The sequence below is a fragment of the Pezoporus wallicus genome, unplaced genomic scaffold (assembly GCF_028554395.1).
Source record: "Pezoporus wallicus isolate ANWC-B61680 ecotype Strahan unplaced genomic scaffold, APGP_CSIRO_Pwel_v1 scaffold_11491, whole genome shotgun sequence".
Classification (NCBI taxonomy): domain Eukaryota; kingdom Metazoa; phylum Chordata; class Aves; order Psittaciformes; family Psittacidae; genus Pezoporus; species Pezoporus wallicus.
Window position 1 is genome coordinate 5,257,755 of NW_026642649.1, and position 17,380 is coordinate 5,275,134.

The 17,380-nt window shown below is 40.6% G+C and overlaps 1 protein-coding gene across 3 annotated transcripts in view; it reads right to left on the bottom strand.

Moving 5' to 3' along the window:
• The window catches only part of NEK11 (NIMA related kinase 11), a 69,804-nt gene that overhangs the window by 42,884 nt on the left and 9,540 nt on the right, over positions 1-17,380 (bottom strand). For all 3 annotated transcript variants that reach the window (XM_057431514.1, XM_057431516.1, XM_057431515.1), the window contains 2 exons: positions 9,170-9,335; positions 3,717-3,835 (listed from right to left, as the gene is read on the bottom strand). In XM_057431514.1, coding sequence (XP_057287497.1) covers positions 3,717-3,835; positions 9,170-9,335 — 285 coding nt within the window. The remainder of the gene's footprint in view (positions 1-3,716; positions 3,836-9,169; positions 9,336-17,380) is intronic.

The window sequence follows — 17,380 nt, forward strand, 5'->3', positions numbered from 1 at the left end:
AAGCATTGGTGGGTTTTAACCTTTATTATTAGTATTATTACTTTGTAGAAATATAACCACAGACTCTTAAAATCTAAGGGTTTTCTGGATATCTGTCATCTGAATAACAGGTATCTTGAAGTATAAAAACTATCCATTATCCAGAAAGCTTTCAGTAGGATGTTATTTGATAAGAAGATGAAGAGATGATGTTTCGTTTACGTCAGTTTGAATTAGATGCTAATATAAGCCTGCATAATATTGAATAAAGTGTTACACACATTATTTGCATTAACAATAATTATGCTTTCATATATTAACATGACTAAGAAATACTTGCGGTGATTCTTTGGAACTTCCCATGATGATGTCTCCCGATGAAAGCCACTCTATTCTCCCAGCATACAGAATCATAGCATAGTTTGGGTTGGAAGGGACCTTCAAAGCTCATTTAGTCCAACCGCCTGCAATGAGCAGGGACATCTTCAACCAGATCAGGTTGCCCAGAACCACATCCAGCCTGGCCTGGAATGTCTCCAGGGATGGTTCATCCACCAGCTCTCTGGGCAACCTGTGCCAGGGTTTTACCACCCTCATCATAAAGAACTTCCTCGCATCCAGCCTGAATCTCCCTCTTTTAGTTAAAAACCATCACCCCTCGTCCTGTCACAACAGGCCCTGCTATAAAGTCTCTCCCCATCTTTCTTACAGCCCCCCTTTTAAGAACTAACAGGCATCACAGGCAAAGAAAAACAATCTGAAAGAGCAAAAAAGACTGGTTTTAAGATAAGTTTCCAGCACAAGAGTTTTCAACAGGTGAAGCTCAGCTGAAGCTGTGTAAGAAGGACACAAAGTGAATAGTCTATGTCTAAACCCAGAACTAATAACTTTTGCTGCTCTGGAATTAAAACTTCCATCCACAGCAGCTGGGTTTTCTACAGAACAGCACAAGAAGTCCAACCCACATGTAATGAACACTTCAAGCTTCTAACTCTAGGGAAAAGTTTTCTTTGCATTAGAACATAGTTCAAACACATATTACAGCTCTTCTCCATAACACTAATGAAATCTAGTCTGACTCATGGAGGGCTATGTTGTTACATTTCAGTAACTCAAATTAATTTCTTTTAAGCCTAATCTTTTCCATTTTCATTACTGTAAAGGTGGTAGGGCACTGGAATGGGTTGCCCAAGGAAGTTGTGAATGCTCCATCCCTGGCAGTGTTCAAGACCAGGCTGGACAGAGCCTTGGGTGACATGGTTTAGTGTGAGGTGTCCCTGCCCATGGCAGGGGGTTGGAACTGTATGATCTTAAGGTCCTTTCCAACCCAAACTATTCTATGATCTATGATTTAAGCTGTTATTTGGCGCTAAACTAATAAAATAAAGATTAAATTTTCCAATAAGCATACAGTCAAATAACATATAATACAATAAATGCAATACAGGAGAAGTAAATAAAACAAAACTCTCAAGTCATCGGTATGTAACTGGTAAGGTGCTAATAAATAGTTATGGTTCACGAAATGAAAATTAAATGCTGTCTGGAAGATCAAGATGCTCTTAGTAGAGAATTTAATGACTTTACAGGAAATGCATTGATTGGATACATATATTTACCAAAGAAAGTTCATTTGTAAGATTTTCTTTTTAAGGTTTGAAAGCAAGTAGAAGATGAGGAAAAATAAAGAGAATAGTAGACAAAAGGGAAAACAAGAGACAAAAGAGGCGTGAGGAAATACAATGTGTCGTGGTTTAAACCCAGTCAGGTAACTTGTTCACCCACTCCCAGTGAGTGGTGCCGAGCTGACAACAATCAAGGTCCGTGTTCGTCTCCCCCCCCCTCCCTGCACCGGGGCTCTCCCCTTCCCCGCTCCCGGAGGAATGGGGAGGAGGATCGAGAGAGTGCAACTCCTACGGGTTGAGACAAGAACAGTCCAGCAACAAATCACCACCGCTACTATCAGCTAAAACAATGATAAGGGAAAATAACAAGGGAAGAGAATACGATACCACCGGCCAAGAAAACGAGTTCCACCCGGAAGCTCCTGTCCTTCCGGGTAACTCCCAGTTACCCCCCACCCCGGGCATGACGTGCTGTGGTATGGAATACCTCCCCGGCTAGCCCAGGTCAGGCGCCCCGCCTCTGCTTCCTCACAGCCTCCCCTCTTCCCTGGCAGAGCATGAGCCTCACAGAGTCCTTGGTCAGGGTAAACATCACTTAGCAACAACCGACAACATCGGCTTCACCAACGCTGTTCTCAAAACTAGAAGTCAAAACACAGCACTGCACCAGTTAACACAAAGGAAAAAACATGATTGCTACTGCTGAACCCAGGACACAATGAAAGACAAAAAGAATAACTTGTACAGTAGAGTAGAGCACTTCAATTGGAAGGGACCTACAGTGATTATCTAATCCAAATGCAATGCTGTTATTATCAACAACCAAGTTGGTGCTTTCAACCCAATCTTGTTTTCTCAATACTCGCGCAGGTTAGACGACTATGGATTCTAGTTTACATTCAGCTTGAAAACAATCTGAACGCTCATCTCCAGACTGTGGGTGTAACCTGCCCTTCAAACATGAACAGCTTCTTCCCCCCTGGCTGTATTAATAATTTAAGTGATTATTTTAGGCAGATTGGCTCATCTCACCAAAACCAACAACCATCCTTAGCCTCTGCTAAGACAGTCATTGCAGCGGTGACATTCTTATTTCTAAAAGTTTAATAGGGATAATAGCCCAAGTAGTTCAGCTTTCGGGCTACAGTGCTCTTCAGAAAGGATTCTCTGTCTTGTTGATTAACGTGAATTTCAGAGCTGCCAATAGGGAAAAGCAACAGGGAGGAGACAGGGGAAAGGAGATGCTAAAAGCCGGGTTAACTTTGGAAAAGCCAGTAGGAAAGGAGCCTGGTATTCCCCTTTACTCAGCCGTTCCTCCAGATCTCAATGTGGGTGGCCATTTCTTCCTGGCTCAGCACAGCACTCAGTCTCCCTCATACCATGCTAAATAGTCCCACCTACCTCAAAGGAGACAGCACTTTACACAGGAAGGGGACAAAAGAGGGTTCATGCATATCCTGACAATGAAGGAAATGTTTAAATCACCGAAGTCAGCCTCCCTAATCAGATTGCAGGCAAGAACTACGCTCACAGAGATGACCAGGTAGGTATTCACCTGTATCTGCCCCTGCTCAAACCAAGTGTGAGCTCCACACACCACTGTCCGGATGACCTGAAGTAATTATTCAGGTTAATCTTTGATATGCTGCTAAAGGGGTGTCTGTTTTCAAGGAACATACGTATGTAACTTCACTGATTTTACTGGGAGTACCTCAAGCATATAAATTGGATCCTGCACATTAAATACCTGCAAGAGATCCTTGTTGTCCCCCTCTTGAAAAATGACTTTATTTTAACCTTTTAATCCATTTTCTTCTAACAATACTTAATGATTTCTGTTGTGCTGAATTTTTCACCTGGCTCTTAGAAAAAGTGTGTCTAACACTGAAAGACATCTACCACTGCGCTGCTAAAAGACATAATGCACAGTGTTCTTGCAGGATAGATAATTAATTATACTTTAGGTGTATGACTACATATTATATATGTATATATATACTATATATCAATACAAGACAATCCATACAGTTTCATTTCTGTTTTTCTGCAACTAGTTGGTAAGTCTACTCCCTCCCCTCCCAAGCTAAGCACTCTCATATTAGATGACTGTACCTTTCATGCATATAGTTGACTCCGAGTAACAACTGTATAAACCACTCTAATATTTGCCTTTGAGCGAATATCTTCCCAGATTCTTTGTACTCTTGGATTTTGAAGTCTAGATCTCCACCCTGAAAAATACCACAACATATTTGTACATTTAAAGTAAGGTTTTCAAGTGTCACCTTCTTCAGCAAAGTACAGGACTCCGTTTTCTTAGACCTTCAGGGTCCCAACCATGTAGTCTATAAAACTCATGCTTGCAAACGGATTCTGAACTCTCCCAGCACCAAAAGTATTCACAACTGAGAATCAAAATGAGCTCAAACAATCTGGCTGCAGAGGAAAAGCAGGTCAGTTTTACCTTGCTGTTACACAACAACAAAGTATTTCAACTGTTCTCACTTCATGTCACCCACCTTTACACACGTGCATCTGAGCCCGTCACCTCAAACTCCCTTTATAGTTAACACAAAGGAACAGACACTGCAGTCAAGAGACCCTGTTGTTTGTTATGCTGAAATACCCACATCAGCATAAAAGAAACCATGCTGTTCTCTTAACAATAAAACACAACGTCCTTAATCACAACACTCTGCCCCTCTTTCAAATCACTTGTATTGGAAACCATAGAAAATTGAAGCTTCAAGATTCTCTAGCATGTGTTATTGTCAATACTTTATGAAAACGACACTTGGCCTTGGAGCAACGCTAGAAATGGAGCAATATGACACACAGGAGGCAGTGAAAACAAACCAGAAATACATACAGGAAAAGACTACTTGCAAGTTCCAAGTCAGACATTTGTTAAGAAACAGTTGAAAACCAGCATGACAAAAGAGGGGGTTGAGGAGAATTATATCAAAACTGTTCATTTTGCTAAAAAAGATGATTGTCAACCCAGTTTATAAAATAAATGGATTTTGTCTGCAAAACGCTCATTAGTGGCAAGCACTGTGTTGAAGTAGCTAACCTCAGGGAAAAGAGACTGAGTCTCACTGTACTCTAGTGAATAACTACCTTACATCAGGACCGCTTATTCTCCATAAATCATTACTTCTACGTTACATGTTCTGCATAAAATGAGAAGTTTCATGTGCCATATACAAGAAAATAGTTTAGCCTATACAGCATTACCTGTACCACCACTTCCCCTCATCAACCCTTCCCACTGTTGACTCTCAACATTTTATGATCTCTTCAGCATTTCTTGGTTTTCTGTTCCTAACAGAAATGGATGCTGGATGCCAGAGCGGGACTCTTCATCAGGAACAGTGGTGACAGGACAAGGGGTGATGGGTTCAAACTGAAACAGGGGAAGTTCAGGTTAGATCTAAGGCAGAAGTTCTTCCCTGTGAGGGTGCTGAGGCGCTGGCACAGGGTGCCCAGAGAAGCTGTGGCTGCCCCATCCCTGGCAGTGTTCAAGGGCAGGTTGGACACAGGGGCTTGGAGCAACCTGGTCTGGTGTGAGGTGTCCCTGCCCATGGCAGGGGGTTGGAACTGGATGATCCTAAGGTCTTTTCCAACCCAACCCACTCTGTGATTCTAACACCACAGTGCTTCATACTGCTGCTACAAATCAAGCGGGTTCTGTCTTTGCAGATCCACACATTTCTGCCCTGTACTTCGAATGAGTTTGTAGTAAACTCTGTGGTCTCTAAGTCACAACATTCAAGTGTGGACGGTCAAAACAGAAAGACAATGTTTTGTTATCTATGCAAAATGTATTTCCTGACAATTTCCTGCAATTGATTTTAATTGCAATGCCTGAATCATCTTGCTCACTAGGGAAGGGAATACGGCTTCAGCTCCCCATATGCCTCCCTGCCACAGCCCACAGGGAACCTCTTCTGGGAACTTGGAGCTCTCCACAGCTGCTTCCCCTTTGCAACTCCAAATGTTCAGCAGCTTCCCCCTGGTTGCTTGCAGCAAAGCAGAGGAAGGAAAGACAAATCGACTGTCACAGACAATCCAGAGCCAACTGCAGCAATAGCCTAGAGGGCCTATAGCTATAGGGGCTGCTCAAACGTGTCAGCTGGCTACTGGCCCCAAGGGACTATCCAGGTGAGCACAAAGTGCAGCAGCCTGCAATTACTGTTTCTCCCTGTCCCATTGTGTCCCCTCTCTTGATCACACATTGCCATGAAAGACGCAAAGAAGTATAGGACCTACAGATTCAGGCTAGTGAATACTCTCTTAGGTTGGGGATATTTCCTTTTTTAAGCCTAAGGAGAACAAAAGTGGTCGAATAAAGTACTGCACATGCCCTCAGGTAATTGCATGGCTTTTAGCTTCAAGCAGAAAAGACTGGTCTCAATGTCCTACAATTAATTTCACCTTGATTTTTTGTCTAAAAAAGGAAAACAAAAAATACATCATAAAAGATGAAACACTGCTGCCACGGAACTTTGAAGAAGTTTGTTAACCCAATTTTGCATTTGGGACAGTCAGTATAATGAAGTTCATAAGAAATGGATTTTAACAAATTAAGTACATAGGGAGTTTCCAAGCTGCAGTTTCCATTTAAATATCAAGAATATCAAACACACCAGTAATCTATTTAAAACGGCTTAGCATCTGGAGCTGCTAACGTGAACAGCCACTGATTGCTTTAGTTACTCCTTTTGCTGAGACTTCTTTAGTGCATGTATACTCACATCACAGCTGAAAGCACAGTAAAGAGACAGAAATAATTGTTGGGGGGAAAGTACAACTAATTCTGGCTTATCATGTCATCAAATTATGCAACTTTTTAAGTAACTACTTTGTAAAAACTGTATTTTATTGAAGCAGAATTTACATTACAAGGCTCATGCAGGCACATTTTTGTTTGACATTTGCCTTGTCTGCCAGTATTTATATTGCCTGCAATAAAGCTAAAATAAAATAAAATCAAATAAACAAAATAAATAAATAAATAAATATTATTTTAGCTAAAATAAAGCTTTTGATTTGGGAAAAGAAGCTCAACAAGATCAAAACAGAACACATATTTCTTTTCTGTAATTCTGAATGAATTCAGTTATGATAAAAGACACTGAGCTGAGCAACAGGGACCGATGTCCTCTTTTGTTCACAGCACAGGTATAGCATGGGGCAGCTGCATAGGAGGCTCACTCTGTGCTATTCATGCAAGAATTAACAAAGCACTGTGGCTAATGAATAAGTCACAGTACTCTGGAGCAAACAGAAGGCTCAGGGGATAGTTCTGTTTCCATGCCAACTTCATGTTTATTCTGTGTTTTGAGTCTGCCCAAGAGTACCAATTACTGCAAATCTGGTAATTATTCTATGCATGAGGAACTGAATGAGCTAGACTTCCAAACAAGGATCAGGTAGCAATACATTTTCTCTCATTTTCAATTTATGTCTGATTTAATCATGTATCTTTTAGGTAAAAAAGTCCAAATCCCACCACATACAAAGGTAGGTTGTAGATAAGTCAATATCACAGAATCATAGAATAATTAGGGTTGAAAAGGACCTTAAGATCATCCAGTTCCAACCCCCCTGCCGTGGGCAGGGACACCTCACACCAAACCATGGTACCCAAGGCTCTGTCCAACCTGGCCTTGAACACCACCAGGGATGGAGCATTCACAACTTCCTTGAGCAACCCATTCCAGTGCCTCACCACCCTCACAGTAAAGAACTTCATTCTTATATCCAATCTAAACTTCCCCTGGTTAAGTTTGAACCCGTTACCCCTTGTCCTATCACTACAGTCCCTAATGAAGAGTCCCTCCCCAGCATCCTTATAGGACCCCTTCAGATATGAAGGCATGTCTTCTGAAAATACTCTAACTAAAATAGAAAAGCACTATATGAAACTTGCTTTGTATTTTCCTTGTCTGAACATTTGATTAAATACACTGTAATTGCTTAAATGCAATGATACTACTTATTATGTCCTTTTGGGAAAGATCAGAAGCCCATCTGCGTGGATCAACTTTCATTCTGGCGTGACCTAGTAGACTCAAACCTGAAAAGATTCAGCTGCACAATGAACACATCCATTTCCTCCTCCTTCCTTTGCCTTGCTCTAATACATTCTCACGTGTTTGAGTTTATGACTCCCAGTTCCAAAGGTTATTCTGCACCAAAACATTTCCATGCAGGGCAGTCGACTTGATAAAAGAAATACTGAGGTGCTACAGCAGCTCATGATTACCCTGGTGACTCCTACCATGCTCTTTTTTATTCATCTATAACTTTACCCCAGATGGGAAAGAACTAAAACCAAAGAGAGACAGAGACTGAACAGCAGTGGACAAAAGCAGCTAGTCCAGCTCTATAATGCTGTTGAAAGAGGCTCCTTTATAGGTTTAACTGATCTCATGTTGTCCCACTTTCTGCCACTAGTATAGAGAAGATTAATCTTAGTGTATGGTAATATCTGGGCAGTTTGAATAATCCTTCAGTTTTGAGCTCTGGATTTCCACAGAGAGTTGGCAACACTCTCAAGCCCCAGCTGTCAGACATGCAGGGAATGATGCAAAGAGCTTCTGCATGGCTGTCAAAATAATATGTGAACAAATATTCACATTGAATAATAGCAATAAATAGGCATTTAACTGTCATCAAAGACAGCTTCTAAGGAATCAGTGACTGGCAAGAACCGGACTTCTTTAACGCCAAAGCCAAATGCCTGGAGAAATGTGGTTAGTTGATACAAGTCTGATTTGTGGACAGGTACCCCAGCAGCCCAAGATCATTAGCTTCCAAAGCATTTGAAAGGTCTATCAGAGCACAACTGACGAGTCTGCTTCACAGGTTTGTATAAAGATCGCTGTAGGTACATCCATATTTAATACAATGTAGGCTCTTGTTTTCTATAAACCCTTAAAAAGCTGGCTTAAATACGTTTACATTCTTATTTTAAAGCCCTAAGACAGATTTAAGCAATGTGCTTTAATATTTGTTGTATCTGCTACATCCTGGTCTTTGACATGCTCTATTCTTCACTTCATAAAGACAATGCTGCTACCAAACTCACTATCCACATGATCAGGCTTAAGCTTCTTGTAATCCCCTCCAAATCACAAGTGAGTTTTCCCTTCCTCATTTACATCAGATTTCATACCACGTCCCCACACTCCTCTCATCCTGTCTTACCTATCAATGGTAGGTACATACATGGCACAACCTTTCTGAGCTCACTCACAGATCTGGTAATGAGTCTGCATTTAAATCTTTCTTATCATGCTGATTACAATGAACAAAACGAACTTGTGTTTAAAAATTCCTCTTCTGGGGTTTGTTTGCCCATGAGCAATGTGCCTCACATGAGCAGATAACATTGCTTACTTGAGATACAACCAACAAGGAACGGGCAATGCCACAGGTAACAAATGGAAAGTAAAATCAAATTAAAACATTAAAAAGACTGGGCTAGGCTTCTTTCAAGACTCTGTTTTAAAGCACACACCCTGTCAAATCGCTCCCAAGTAAGCCACAAGTCTCACCTCACAGTATTCAGTGATAATGCAGAAACCATCTTGCTCCACAAAGCTTGCATAAAACCTGACAATGGCTGGATGGTCTAATTTGGAGAGTAGCTGTGCTTCCAGATTTGCTTCAACTGTTTCATTAGGCTTTAAGTCTCCAACAGAGATTGCCTTTAGAACCTTTCTAGAGGAAAAAAAGAAATCTTTATATTAATCAAACCTGAAAAAAGATCAACTATAAAATCATGTAATGCTCAAAAAAAAGTCGGAATTTCTTAAAATGCAAAATAACACAAACCAAATATTTGGCAACATGAAATGATGAGGAAAATATGGGCAAACAGAAGAATGCCTTAAAATGCAAATAAATATGTTAGTCACCACAGCGATCAAACAACGCTTTAAATATACTGTTTCCAAGTATTTTTCCCTGCACTGTTTCCTTCATGACATGTTTTCAGTGCTACGGATTAATGCATAATAACAAACATAAATAAAAAGTCAAATCGAAGTGATTTCAAACCCACTCGCAGCATATGCTCAATATTCACGTGTGAAATAAGAAGCAGCGAGGAACTGGTTTTGCTGCTCTTGCCAAAGTCTCTCCATGGAAGCATGAGGAAAATCACACGGAGGGTAGCATTCCTGTGACAGTTCTTCTGGTGATAAACCCAGGATGCCTCTTCCTTTTCCCCTGAAAATCAGCCTGCCCTTCACCTGAACCCCTAAGCAAAAAGAGCACATCTGGATTTGGGGCTGAGGCTTCATTCAACTGTTTTGATGGACTCTAAGCTTTCAGTGTTCAGCATTGTGAATGTGAATGCGCCAGAGGAGAATTTGTAGTTCAGACTTAGCTCTAAACAAGAACCTGGAGCTGGGGAGTTTACTGTCAACTTGGCCTGGAGAAAAGGGCGCTTGAGGAAGCATGTTTTGCTGTGATCTTCATGATGAAATGTTTAAAAGAGGCATACAGCACCCAAAGGGATATCATTTCCACCTCCTTTACCAGCACTGAAGTACAGATCTATGTGGTCAATGTCTGAAGGTGCTGTTTGACACTACTGGAGAATATCATAGCATTTTACTAAAACAAAGCGATGAATTTCCAGTAACTTTTGAATACATGGAAGTCAAGTTCCACACTGAAGCGATGTCTTCACTGTCCTTTCAGTAATTATCCCATTCAACACTGCATGCTTGTAAAGTCACAGTAGCTACACATGACAGCAATAAAACTACAGTAATTTGCTTGATCGAAGGAAAAAAAAGCTGTATTTCTTCATAAAAAGATTTCTTCCTCAATCTCACCCAGCAGTTTCTGACTAACAACGCATGAATTTCAATGTAAACTTCCCTAACCCCCATCTGGCAGCGTGATGAACAAAATATACTGTTGGATTTGCCTGCATCTCTCCAGACAAGCTTCATGCTACACAGACAGGCTAATACATACTGCAATCTTGTCATCATTGACGCGGGGACATTACCCCTTCCTTCATCTAGATCACACCACGGAACTGACAAGCGAGTCCTTTTTAAACACCACTTAAGACAAGTTTCTTGTGTACACAAGACAACTATAAAAGCCTCCTGTGTGGATGTGTAGGGACAGCTTGTCATCTTAGTCACTTGGTGATTCTGAAGCTGTCATCAGCTGTCACATAACAAGGCAGGCGTTTTTCTTCTTTAAATTCATTCCCAGAAGAAGGAATCAGGAGAATGCACTTTTTGTAAACACGTTTTGGGTTGCTGCTACACAACGTTAATTCATACCCAGATCTGGAAGTCGTGTGCATCTATGCAATTAAGACGAAGCATTGGTGCATACTGTTTCTGTATGTAGATAAGGTTTGACTTTACTGCATTTAATACAAGGAATATAACCAGGCTCCAGGTTAAATGCAAAGCTTTTAATGTCTACTTTAGTAAATACACTTCAAAATTGAAAACGCATACTTAAAAAGCCTCTGTATTAAGTAGAATCATAGAATCATAGAAGTAATCGTAAGTCATTAATCATAAGTATTGACCAGAAAGTTATGTCAGTCTCAGAAGCCTCTCAGAAAGAATGGACAACTCCTCATCTAAAGTGGCTCTTTTCTGATAGCTTTAGAAGAAAACCATGGAGCTAAAAGTCTTCAGTCAGAGATTCATCTGTATAAATGAACTATACTTTTCAATGCACGAAACACTCAAAGAGTGTTTAAATTCATTCTACCCCATTTCAGTATTTACACAAGTAACTTCTACCCAAACAGGCAGCTAAAATTGACACTTTCTGTGATTTACAAGACTCCTAAGATAACTGAAATTTGGCATCTCTGCTGATGTCAGATAGGTCCATAAACTGATAAAAAAAAAGATTAGCAACCACATGAAATAACAAACTTCTCCTAGCTAAAGAATCCTGACTGCATTTCCCCTCTATCAAGAGAATCCAGACCTATGCTTTGAAGGAGACAGTGTTTCTGTTTCTATGATCCAACCACCTGCATTTTAAGGTTGGTTTATAGTAAGGAGTAGGTTATCATTGCTCATAATTCAGCCATAATACTTGCATATCATCTGCTGAAAATCTGCCTGTACTTAACAGTTTAGAAGCATAGGTAACACAAGGTATTTTAAACAAACCTTTGTGACACGAACATTTATTATGAATATTGGGAATAACAGCCTGCCCTGTTTTGTCAAGACTCCATCTGGAGTATAACAGGTTCATCTGAAAGTCACGATTCTTCATAAACCCTACACCTGTATTTCCTGCAGGATTTAAAATGTCCAAAACCATCTGCATGAACTAAGAAATCATAGATATAAGTGGTACATACTGAAAAACAGGTAGAACAACTAAAACGTTGGTGCCTTTCAAATACACTTTACCCCTTTTGATATAATGCTAGAACAGATGAACTAATTCAAATTTATCTATTTATTCTTATAAATAAATGTCCCTAAAGACAAGGTAAAATGGCAGCGAACACACAACCAGAAACCTTGGTTATAGAAGTGCTAGCAGATTTCTTAAATACAGAACAATACCCTCCAGATTTTAACTGCGTAGGGAAAGAAAACCCCAAACCAACCAACCTAGCCTTGCAATTTAACAGCACAGACACTTTGAACTTGATCTCGAACTGACCACAGCTGAATCTTGCAGTGAATGCATTTGCATCTTAAGAGCAAGAAGTTCCATGTTCACTATTTATACGCAATCCTGGAGGAAGCCGAGTATGGTGCAGGGAATAGCATCACAGTGGGAAAACTACATGAGAGAGAAGTTTGCTCCCTAAAATACAGTGAGCAGCTGCCCTGTCTCAGCAGTGCCTTGGCAGGATCCCAGACTTCCCCCAGGAACACCTTTTGGCTTTCATCAGCAGATCCTTTTTGGCTTACACAGTCACGCTTTGAAGTGCAGCCAGACCAGTGCAATAGCACGGAGCAAATGCGGATAAATAGAGCAAGACTTAAACCAAGAGGAAAACAAGCACGAAGGTGGAATCCTCCAGGACACAGACAAACGGTGGGAATCCCTTTTGGAGCATCACTAGTGACTGACAATGTTCCACAGCAGTGTTTATCTCGGTCGGTTTGCACCAATCTAAAATTAAACATTTTACTAACCATCTGCTATTTGTTTATGCTGATGACACACTTTATTATTACATAATTTGCTTTACTGGATCAGATGCAGCTCTTAGAAGAAGGCAGCCTTTCACAAAATGCACTCCGCTTTTGGACCAAACCGTGACATGAATTATCAACCAGGTACATTTGCTTGCGGATAATGAAGTAAAAGAAACCTATCTCTTTATATGTCCAGATAAACAGGTCTTCGAGAATAGCAAAGAGAAGGTGTGTTCTAGGAATACAGGGTCAAAATCTGGATTTTTGTCATCAAATAGACACTTCATTTTACACAGGCGGTTGTTTAGCTTTAATTGCAACCTGAGATTAGCAAGACCTGCTAGCAGGTAAGCAGTCTGCAAAGCAGGGAGCTTGTCATTCCATTTAGTTCCTATTTCCAAGTTGTCAGTGTAGAGACTTGTGCCATAACCCACAGCTGTGTATTTCTGTCCACTCTGACCTTTGTAGAACTGTATCTTCATCCTCGTAACTCCTCAGTACAAGGACTAGATGTGAGTCTGTAAAAACATATCATCTCATACCAGCTCTGTCATTAGGTCTGCAACTGGTCATAAACAATAAAGTTAAAGGAGTGCCTAACTAATGAAGTCTTACATTCTGTTTATCAAATGGCAAAGAGAGAAGGTCTGGTACTAAAAATGGGGACCAAAATGAAGAAGAGGCAACAACCCCCATAGAATCACAGGATGATTTGGGCTGGAAGGGACCTTAAAGCTCACCCAGTTCCAACCCCTCCCATGGGCAGGGACACCTCACACCAGACCAGGTTGCTCCAAGCCCCTGTGTCCAACCTGGCCTTGAACACTGCCAGGGATGGGGCAGCCACAGCTTCTCTGGGCACCCTGTGCCAGTGCCTCAGCACCCTCACAGGGAAGAACTTCTGCCTAAGAGCTCATCTCAGTCTCCCCTCTGGCAGGTTAAAGCCATTCCCCTTGGCCTGTCCCTACAGTCCCTTGTCCAAAGCCCCTCTCCAGGTTTCCTGTAGGTCCCCTTAAGGTATCAAAAGGCCACAGTAAGTCATTTCAACACCTTAAGGTATGTATACTTTAAGGCCTTTTATACACAAATTTGGTCTCTAAAACAGCTCCCACAGTATTAAAGCTGTTTGGGAAGTTCAGTAACAAGGATATCACATATCAAGGATTTCATATGGCACCCTATTGCCTGGAATCTGCTCCCTCACTTAGGCTGATATTCTAGTTCCACTGTAATTTTCATCTAATCCTTACACCATCATACACACAGCTATCCCGTTACCAACAGTCTTACCAGATTTCTCTGCCTGGCGTCAGTGACTGGTTTTCCTACAGTTTACACCTTACTAACAGAAATTCAGATAGCCATTCTTTCCATTTTATCCATTATATTTGGAGCAACAGTAGCTGCACGCTCAGACATGTTAATGATATGTGTCTATTGTAGAGAAAGAAGCAGGTGGTGAAAACATGGGATGCAAAAAGTCGCCATACACAAATCAGTCCTACCTAGAATGAATACCTGGTTTTAGCTAAGGAAGGAAACATTCACAGGAAATTAAGAGCCCATGATTTCTTAGGGAAAATCAAGAATATTCCCACCTTTCCAGTGTAAAAGAAACGAGCGCCATTTGCTATTCTTACTTACATATATATGTTTAGTCATTAACCAAAACATTACAAACCTAAGCATTACTACACAACTTCTCAAATCATATCTTGGCTTCCTTATATCTTCCCATTACTGATGCATTAGTAGAGCTGTAAACCCATTTCAATCCTAAGTGTTGCTACACAACTCCTTGAATCAAGTGCTGGGCTTTGTTTGTCATCCCCATGAAGGCTACTGACGTATTAGTAAAGCCCTAACAGTCATCAACGATTGTTTTGACCCATCCTCCAAAACAGCCTCTTCATGCAGTGCATCAACATTGAGAACTAACCCCTGAGTTAAACACTAAGAATTCAATCGCTATATGAGCATTGTAATATCTGTAAATGGATTAAATATCACTTCATGCTTTGAACAAGCACCTGAATTTAACTGTGCTTATCTTGAACGGTGATGAGATGGTGTAAATTTCTACGTGAAATGAATGATTCACTTTTCGTTTCCACCAGCAAGTCACAATTAGAGCACCTACAAACATTTCCTTGAGGTGCCTCATGTTCAAATGCTCTAACACACACACACGGACACTCAACAGTTCAGCTCATGATGGAAACACTTTATGGTTATTTGAAAATTAACAGTTCCTAATTAGTACCCCCAAGAAACAAGGAATATATTTGCTGGAGCATGAAAGGGAACACTGATGAAATAAAGGAGCTTCAAGTGATGCAGCTGGTATCATTTCCTTCTGCACTGAGCAAAGTCTCGCACACACAAAGGGGCATCCTTCAAATCATTTTTGGTCAACCATATGTGCCAACACTGGGAAAAAAAATCAGGAATGAGAAAGGCAAGCAGAGCACTTGTGTTATCCCCCACAGAACTGAACAAGCCATATTACTACCACACAAAGGCATCCATCCACATTGCTTACATATTAAATTGTGTTTATTTTGAATCATTCTTTTGGGCACTTGGATTAAAAATTACAAAATATTAGTGGACACTGATTAATAAGGGAAGAATTTCCCTCTACAGCCATATTTTCAGGGTTTTTTTCCTAGACAGAAATGAAAACCCAGAAAAAGTAATCAGATTTCTAGTCCATTGATATGATTCAGCTCTAAATCCAATAGTAATGGACTGTGATTGAACTGAAAAAGTGGTCTACTCAGGTAAATTATTAACAATTACTATGGGGTACAGACTAAATATGTGTGAGTGGACCTTTTTTAGCAACACTTCATCTCTGCGTGTTGCATTATCACCATCTACTGTTCCTTCATGGTTTTTCTGCCTAGTCTCGTTTAAGGATGTAATTAAGGGCCACACCACCACTAACCAGAGTGGAATTTTGGAGAGAAATCTGAGAAGGACTAAATAACTTTATTCTCTGTATCTTTGAGGACTTAACTCCATCAAACATCAAATCATCTAATCCAGGCATGTCTCCATTGTGATTTCATTACGCATACTTGATGCAGTTCACTACTTACTGCTCTCTGCTAATTGTAATGTTCCCTTTCAGAAACAGGAGAACTATTTCGTTTTCAAGCATCATAATACAATTAAGCATCATGCGACTGACATGTTACGTTTCTTCAACTTCCAGCCTTCAGCTACAGCATCTGCCAAAAGGAATTTTCCTTGTAGAGGAATTAAGTTGAATTTTGACTTTAGTTTCAATTAGAAATTTTGAGGAAAGACCCTCATATCATTCGATCGACATGCATCAGTTTACAGAAAGCAGTCTGGAAAACCAGGGGTTGCAAAGGGAAACCCAACACACTAATAACCACTATGAGAATGCATTCCATAGAAATTCAACTAAACCATTTCCTAATGCAAAACTTAATGGTTTCCTTCCCGAATGCAAACATATTTGTAACTAGAATTATGTTCCTTTCAATGGTGCACAGATACTTATGTCAACAGTACAGTCCCTTCAGGGAAACTAATTCCCACAAGTCATTTAAATACTAATTGCTGCAACTTTAATGGGAAAATACACTCCTCCTATATGTCCTTTTCCAGCAGGCATCTCCTTCAGTGTTTATTTCTGACGTGTACTGGATTAAAAGGGCTGAGAGGAGAGAAAAAAGAGATAAAGGCACAGTTTCTAGATTTACAAAAGGATATTACTACATTGTCTAGAATCAAAGGCAAAGGGAGGAAATGAATTCTATCTATTGTTAGATTAAAATCTTTTCATACATTCTAGGCCTCCCGAGTATGGTCCTGTGGTCTTAGAAATCCATGAAACATGTGAAATCCAAAACTGAAGCAACTCCCCAGCAACACTGAGAAGTTATTTTAGAGCACATGATGTTACTGAGAAAGCGATGCATGGAAGAGGAACATCGAACTAGGAATCACACTCACTAATGTGTCACATCAGCACAACCAACAATGAATAAATAAAAAAGGAATGAAAATGCACTGACTGTCCAGCAAATCCACCCAGAATTCCACTGCAGCAGTTTTCTCATTACAATGGACTGAATGCAACAAAGAGCTGGAGGCTTGTTCTGCACAGAAGTTACAACATCCTTAATGCAGACTTCAGAGAAAACACTTTGCCAACACGCGTAACAGAAGGCAGTTAGGTGGGTGCTTTCAAACACTGCAAAACCAGACTGTATCTTTGAGGCAGGTGGTCACAGTTCAACCTAAAGGAATAATTCTGCACCTCTCCGTTTTCTTACTAAAGCTAGCTTACAAACGCTAAACCCTACACAACCATTGCAGCAAAGTGAATGACACAGAAGTGATCTCGAGGCGTTTGCTTAATTACAAACTCATTAAAATCTGTCTTGGCCTTACACCTCAAAGAACCAGTAATTCACCAACCATAGCTTAAGGACAATTCTCTACTCAGTGTTGAAAGTGCTGCTCGTAAGCAATCTGAAACCTCAACCACCGTCACCCTCACTGTCTGCACACAAGAACCAAATGTGGTGGGTGCTGCAGCGCAGCTCCCAGGAGCTCAGCTCTAGG